Source organism: Protopterus annectens, chromosome 3.part1 (genome assembly GCF_019279795.1).
Source record: "Protopterus annectens isolate FY-2018-M chromosome 3.part1, PAN1.0, whole genome shotgun sequence".
In the NCBI taxonomy this organism is placed as follows: domain Eukaryota; kingdom Metazoa; phylum Chordata; order Ceratodontiformes; family Protopteridae; genus Protopterus; species Protopterus annectens.
In genome coordinates, this window is record NC_056732.1 from 84,765,019 (window position 1) to 84,772,735 (window position 7,717).

The 7,717-nt window shown below is 38.6% G+C and overlaps 1 protein-coding gene across 1 annotated transcript in view; it reads right to left on the reverse strand.

The window, feature by feature from the left end:
* LOC122798011 (fer-1-like protein 6) overlaps positions 1-7,479 on the reverse strand; it is a 1,810,759-nt gene extending 1,803,280 nt beyond the window's left edge. The window contains exon 1 of the mRNA XM_044066595.1: positions 7,445-7,479. Within this exon, the coding sequence (XP_043922530.1) occupies positions 7,445-7,473 (29 nt within the window). The 5' untranslated portion in view covers positions 7,474-7,479. The remainder of the gene's footprint in view (positions 1-7,444) is intronic.
* Positions 7,480-7,717: the final 238 nt, after the last annotated feature.

Sequence of the window (7,717 nt, forward strand, 5' to 3'; positions counted from 1 at the left end):
ATTGGTAAGATCAGACCATAAACTAATCTCACTGGATATTCACATCCCAACTCCACCCCCTGCCCTGAAAACCACAGTGAAAAACTTCTCTAATGCAAATTTCACACTCCTCAAAACCAAGGTGGAATCCTTCTAAGCCCCCGGGCCTGTGGAAAATATGGCCCAGACCGCAGAATCCTTTATAAATGCATTCTATGAACACCTTCAGGAATGCATGGATCATGCAATCCCAAATAAAACCAAGTCCCAATCCTCCAAAGGCAAACGTCCTGTCTGGTGGACCCCAACCATAAACAAACTATACAATAGAAGGAGGAAGCTACTACATGATAGAGCAAAATCCCAAAAAGGGAAGGCATCTCTGATCAGTATTAGCAAAAAACTACAGGCACTCATAAAATCGTCTAAGGCCAGCTTCGAGAGAAAAATTGCACAGGACACTAAGGATAATCACAAGGATTTCTTTAGTTATGTTAGGAACCTGGGTGGGAATTCCCAGATATGCTCAGAATTAGTCCAAAATGACAAAAAATACACCGAACCCACAGACATTGCCAACATCCTAGCTGACAGGTTCAGCGCAAACTCCCCTCCCCCCCACCAAAAGGGCAAATATCTATCCCAGCAGAGTGCTGCCCCCCTGACATCTCAGATGCTCAGGTAAGAGCTGCCCTCTCCAAAGCAAAAAACACAGCATCAATGGGACCAGACGGTGTCCCGGGCTGTGTCCTACATGAACTCCAAGAAGAGCTAAACCCAAACATAAAACTACTGTTCAATCTCAACCTTATTACAGGATATGTACCCAAAAAGTGGCATACAGCAACAGTGGTCCCTCTCCACAAAGGTGGTGCCTCAACGGATCCTGGAAACTATCGCCCCATAAGCCTGACTAGCTTGGTCTGCAAAGCTATGGAAAGGATCATCATGGACCTCATAAATAAAGATATTGGGGACCTACAGACACTGGATCCTACCCAGTTTGGCTTTGTTAAGGGCAGATCCTGCCTCTTAAACCTGGTTGATTTCTTTGAAACAGTCACTAAGGCCATTGATGAGGGGAAGGTGGTCCACACAGCCTACCTGGACCTCGCAAAAGCCTTCGATACAATGCCCCACTCAGGCATTATAGATAAGCTCACCAGCTTAAATATAAACCCCTATGTCACTAGATGGGTTGCAAACTGGCTCAAGGACAGAACCCACATGGTTAGAATTGCTGGAGCCATGTCAGACTCCAAACCAGTTACAAGTGGTGTCCCACAAGGCTCAGTCCTGGGACCTCTCTTGTTCGGTATATATTTCTCGGAGGTACAGGCCAACACGGAAGGACTGTGGCTGACCAAGTTTGCAGATGACTGCAAACTGGGCACCATAATCAACACTCCAGCTGACACAAGCATCCTCCAAAAGGGCCTCATAGAAACAGACAACTGGTGCCAGAGCCATGGCCTCAAGCTAAACGCCAGAAAGTGTATAGTCATCCCCTTTGGCAAAAACAAAGTGCCCACAAATTACCACATAGGTGGTAATCCTTTAAGTACAGAAGAAGTAATTAGGGACCTGGGGACCCAAGTTGATAGCAATCTCTCATTTGACAACCACGTGGCCAAAGTGGTTAGAAAAACATTTTATATAGCCCACCTAATCATGAAGGGATTCACATCTAGATCAGGGGAGGTCATCATGCCTCTTTACTGATCCCTCATCAGGCCCATAATTGAGTACAATGCCCCTTTTGGGATGTACCTTACCAGACACCTGCAGCAACTGGAAAGACCCCAAAAGTACCTCACCAAGAGGATCAAAGGGCTCAAACAGATGCCATATGCTGCCCGGTTAAAGAAACTCCAGCTCTACTCAGTGGCATACCGCCTGCTCAGAGGCGATCTGTGCCTGACGTAATAAAGCCATGTCCAACCCGGAATTAATGGACATGCTGCACCTCAGAAAATCCAAATCCCATCGAGCTACGCACTTGAGAGACTTGAACCTCAGCACTGAAATAAATAGGACATGCTGGAGGGACAGATTCATAACACAGAGGCTCCCTTCACTCTGGAATAAAATCCCAGTCCAGGTTAGGCAGAGTCCCTCATTGACCCTCTTCAAGAGGAATCTTGATGAGTGGATGGGAGATCATAGGTTTACCCCGGGTATCACTTCTGTGTCACTGTTAGACAGAGGCACAGTATACTAACCTCGAAAAAGGGCATAGCAAAATTATTTTAAAATGGGTGGCGAAACCCAAACACACTCTGGCTAGGCTTATAAATGCCCTAGGGCAGATAGCCTAGTATGAACCTATGAACCTATGAATCAAAGTGATTTTATCTGGACTTTTCCTTTATACTCTGTTTCTTGTTAGTCCTGTCAACCTCTGGGTCACAGGTGGGATACCAGACTTCACTTGAGCCCTCTGGTTTACCTCTGTTTCTTTGTTATAAAAATGGAGGCACTGAGAAATGCAGTTTTTGGAACTTCAGAGGGGGGGGGGGAGGCAGAGGCGTGAGAATTCATTAAAAAGTGTGCTAGTGCCTGTTAAAGAGTGAAGCAGAGATAGTCAACCTGGACCTGAATGAACTTGGACACTCCAGGCAATAACTAGATAGTATTTTGTCCTCACAAGAAGTTTGCATGAAAGAAAGAGCTGTGACACTGCAAGTCACAGCTAAGCCATGTGGAAAGGTGAAAATACTTGTTTATAATGAATACAGGACAGGTGGATTTTGTTGAAAATAACCTTTTGTTTTGAATGGAGTGAACTAAAAATACCTTGGTTTAAACTGTCTGAAATTAAAATACCTTATACTATAATGAAAATCTGGAATGCTGAACTTTGCTTTGTACCATTATCCATATATGATATGCCTCATAAATAAACCTGTTTAAGTTTTAAAGAAATGTGAAAACTGAGTTTTATCACTATATCACTCTGAAGTATAAATGTATGTATTCATTTAATTGCATTTGTTTATGGGGAAATTCAGACTGGGCCAAGCCCTTTTTAGGTGAACCCGGTATACATATATTAAAGTACATAGTATACCACATATAGTTTTGCAGACATATCAATATGTGATGCAGTAGAGAATCTAAAATATTTCACACAGAGAATAATACAGAAATGGGAACAGTAGCCCAGTTAATGGTAATTCACACAGGGAGGGACTAATACAAACAATAGGACAAACACAGAACAATCATGTACATAAAATGAAAAGAGATTATTCTGAGTTGCAGAGAAAAATTATTGCAGCTAATTCATATATTACAAGTGCATCAAAAATATGAGGGGTCAGCAATATGAATGCAAGCTCTGCATTCAAGTTATTAGTTGAAAATATGATATTAGTGAAAGGAAAGTGCACAATAAGTAGGGAGCCTGAAATAGGTTTATAGGTGATAGGCTGTGTGAGGTTGACAGTATATTGCAACAATGATGAGTGAAGAGACTGAGGGAAGAAAAGATTTGTCAGTAAGAGAAAAGGAGGAGTACAGTAAGGTGAGATGTAGGCAAAGCTCAAAGAACAGAAAGATTTATTGGGGAGAGAATAGGGGAAGTATAGCAGAGTGAAATAGAGTTGGAGTAAAATGAATTAACAACTGCAAGATATAGTGTATATGTCATTAGATGGCTAGGTGTAAATTATCTTTCTTATGCTGGGGATCTAGGCGCTGATTGAGTTGTGACTAGTATGCTTTTATTTTGTGATCTATTTATGTACAGTGAAATGAAATTCCATGTGTTTAAGACAGTTTAAATGGATACCTGAAGAATTGTTGGATTTTCTTATAGCAAGTGATAGTATAACACACACACACACACACACACACACACACACACACACACACACACACACACACACACACACACACACACACACTCAACTGATGTTTTTTTATTAATTAATTTTTCAATAGATGGCGTTATTAGCATTTAACAGGATAAATATGCAGCTCATTGAGCTCCTTTTCAGATATTATTCATACTACATGCTTAAAATATTTTTAAAATAAGCTTCTTCATAGGAAGTAGACAAAGAACTGCTGGTTAATATAATAGGATTTTATGTTTAAATATGTTTTCATTATCTTTTCAGTGTTGCATGGAAGGCTGGACTAGCACCTCTAGCATACCTCTCAATCTCTTAAAGCAACAAATCTGGACAAAGCCATAAATAAAAGTGGGACAAAGGCCCAAAAGTAGGGACAACTTTTAAATATTGCTCTTACAAACTTAGAAAGTTGATAGAATAACAGGTTTTGCATTAGCATTCATTTTCTGAAGGGTATGAAGTATGAAACTCAAATGTCTGTCATTATTTTCTAACTTCAATCTTTAATGATTTGCTACTAATTTACTAGAAATACACAATTTTATGAAAAACAGACCAAAAATGTGAGGCAAAACTCTGGACATTCTGTGAAAATCTGTACAGTTGAGAGGTAGACTGACAGACTTGGGTAGTGGTTCCCATTTTTAATAAAGGACAGAAGGGTATGTTCCAGTTAAAGAGGGATTGGATTTCTTAACTTTGTTAGAAAATCAAATGCCAGAATGTTGGAGAGAATACTTTGTCCAATGTGTGAGCATATGATTCGAGAGGACCCATGTGAACCCAGTCCTGTATTTTGAACAATGTATCAACTCTTTGTTTTTGCATAAATACTGGGGTCATGTGAGTGTGCCAGTACTATGTGCACATATTTTTGTTAACTATGAGAAGGTCTATATCTGTGTGCCTTAGAATGTCTAGAGAGAAATGTTAAATTATACAAGGTCAGAGAGCTGCTTGTGTGTGCCATTTATGTCCTCTGTTTAAGGAGTTAGAGCAATACTTTTGTTCTTGGCATCGATTTGAATATGTTTAAGGTGGGTATAGGACTCTGCCAAGGGTATGTCTTGTGTCTCAGCAATGAGGATACTGTAGGTATTGTACCAGAGTGCTTAGAGATAGACCAAAGCTCATAATATACTGATCAGTCTCTGTCCCTGTCCTCTGCCATACGTCTCAACTGCTCTGCTTTTGATGGAGTGCTGCAGTTTTAAGCTTGGTTATCATCTCTGCTACACTACTCCAATATATCCTTAGACAGCTCCAGTTTCTGCTGTTTCACTGGTGAGTTGTACAATTAATGAGAGTGGACCTTGTCTAAGTCAAAACAGAGTCATCAGACAAGCAGCAGAGTGACCGAAAACTAAGTTTCTTTAGAAGCCAGTGTCTAAGTAAATTAGTGTTGATTTTTACTAGGAACCAGGATGTTTTTAAAGCTAAACTATATTGCCCTTAAAGTGATCCTGTTAGCACAGATGCATGGCTTTTAAATAACTTGCTAATGCTAAGTACGTCACTCGCCATTGTCCTTTTTCTGGGGATGATTCCGCAAGTCCTGTGTCATCCAAGTGATGAAGTAAAAGAGGCAGGAAAGAGCTGCCTTCATTGGAGATCTCTGTTAGTCTGCCTGAGTGATCTGCATTTTTTAGAAGGTACAGTAGGCTACCTATTAGTGGTACACCAGTTGAATTCTGAGCCTGAACATGTTGTGCTGTTGCATACAAATTTACAGTGCTATCTGCTTCTTTAACATAAGATAAGATCAAACCTTTCAACTGCTCAGAACTTCAACGAATGTTCATTTTCCTATCACCTATATTTGGTCTATCCATCTTAAAATATATGTTTTTTTTTTTTCAGATTAGTGAGCTCTGCAGTTTTAGACTTCATATCCTACTGAAAATGGGTGCTCATGCAAAACTTTTTTTTCTAGCAACTCTGTTAGTTTATAAGAGCAATATTTAAAACATGTCCCTGATTTTGTGCCTTTGTCCCCCCATTATTTTTAGTTTTGTCCAGAATTCTTGTACCTAGATGTTGAGATGTATGGGTAAGATATATGTTGTAAGCTACACAGAATTATATCTGGTTGAAAGATATGGTGGCTAGATTGCTGTGTATTAGCATTACAGTTGAGCGTTCTTTTATTACTGTATCTTGTTTCTATATTTAATTAATTATTATCATTATTATTTCACATTTGTTAACCGGGTTAGTCCAACTGAGCACAAGCCCATTTTCAGTGGAGACCCGAGGAGAAAAGCTCCAAAAATGTGGCCAAGGCAGAGAAAGATCAGGTAGGATCCTAACAGGGACAGGTCCAATTTTTCAGGAAGAAGTGTTTTATTTCTTTTTTGAAGCTATTTGTTTGTGTGATGTTTAGATACTTGTTTAAGTCATATGTCCTTTCTTCTCCAGGAATAAGTATTCATTTTATTTAATCTGCTTATGCCATTTGTTGCATTTCTTCCATCACCCTTGTTGCTGTTAACTGATATCAGGATATTAGGTTCACATAATAATATCCTAGCATGCTAGACAGGCATTTACCACATGCAAAGGCAAACGTTACAAAACAGCCATTTAAGATTCTTAATTTATGGAAATGATGTTTAATAAGTTGCCGTGAGCATTAAATTATAAGAAACAAAGTTTGCACCCATTGCTAAAATCATTGCCATTTATTTTATCACAATTCCAACTAAGTGAAAAAAGAAGAATATAAAAATAAATATCTAACCAAGCTATGATTATGAAACTCAAGCTGTCATTTCTCTCTCTCTCTCGCTCGGCTTGCAATTGTCACAGCTTCTCAGTAGTAGATGCTCTGTTTGTCTGCATGGTATTCTATGAATGTAATTCATTGGATGCATGTTTGGCTTCTTAGTATCATTTGATAATAATTTTTTGATTGGCAGCATGATATATTGTAGGATTGTAATGTATGTTTCTCATGTTTGATAAATGGTACAGTATGGTTATAACGTATTGTGTTTATATCTAACAGCATGGTATCATATGTTTGCAGTTTGCCATGTTCATATTTGGCTGCAAAGTAGCATATGATTGTAATTTATAGTGTTTCAGTTTTCTTCATGAAGAACTTATGCAGCAATGATAACATCAAAACAAGTTACATAAAGTGACTGTAAGGAACTAGTGGAGGTTCTGAAGTGGTGTATAACCCAATGTGGTACACTCATACAGTAACCTATTAAAATACAGCATTACTGTGCATTGCAATGGTTGGACATGCAATGCATTTAATTAACATTATCACCAGCAGGAGTTACTCTCTAATTCTGCAAAGCATCATTGATATCAATTGTCTACTGATCATTCAGAAAGTAACAACATTGTTTATAAAAACAATCCATTAGAATACATGACAGAAATTTTAACAAGAGTGAAATTCAGAATTTATTTACATGTAACACAAATGCTGAATACAAACGTTTTCAAAGCGCAGTTTATCTAAGTAACTTGAATATGCCATTAATCTAACACAAAATTCCAAACCTAAAATGAGTAAACTGTATTTAAAGATCTAGTAACTGACTATTCATTTTTGTGTACCATTTACAAAGTAGGTCTTTTGAACTTACGTTTCTGAATCTGAATGTGTTGGATCCATGTCTGAATAGGTAAGTATCCAGTGATTTCAGTTGTTATACTAAAGTGTTTTTAGCTGTGCAAAGTGTTTATAACTGCTGCTTCAGGCAAATCATCTACTCAGACAAGTTGGCCAAGTTTCTTAACAAGCACAAAAAATGAGTGTCTCTTAGCAAATATGGCATGTTAGCCTCAGTGCAATTATTTTATTTATATAGTATAGCTGACAAGAGAAGACTTCTTGTGTAGACTGATGTGCCTGACGA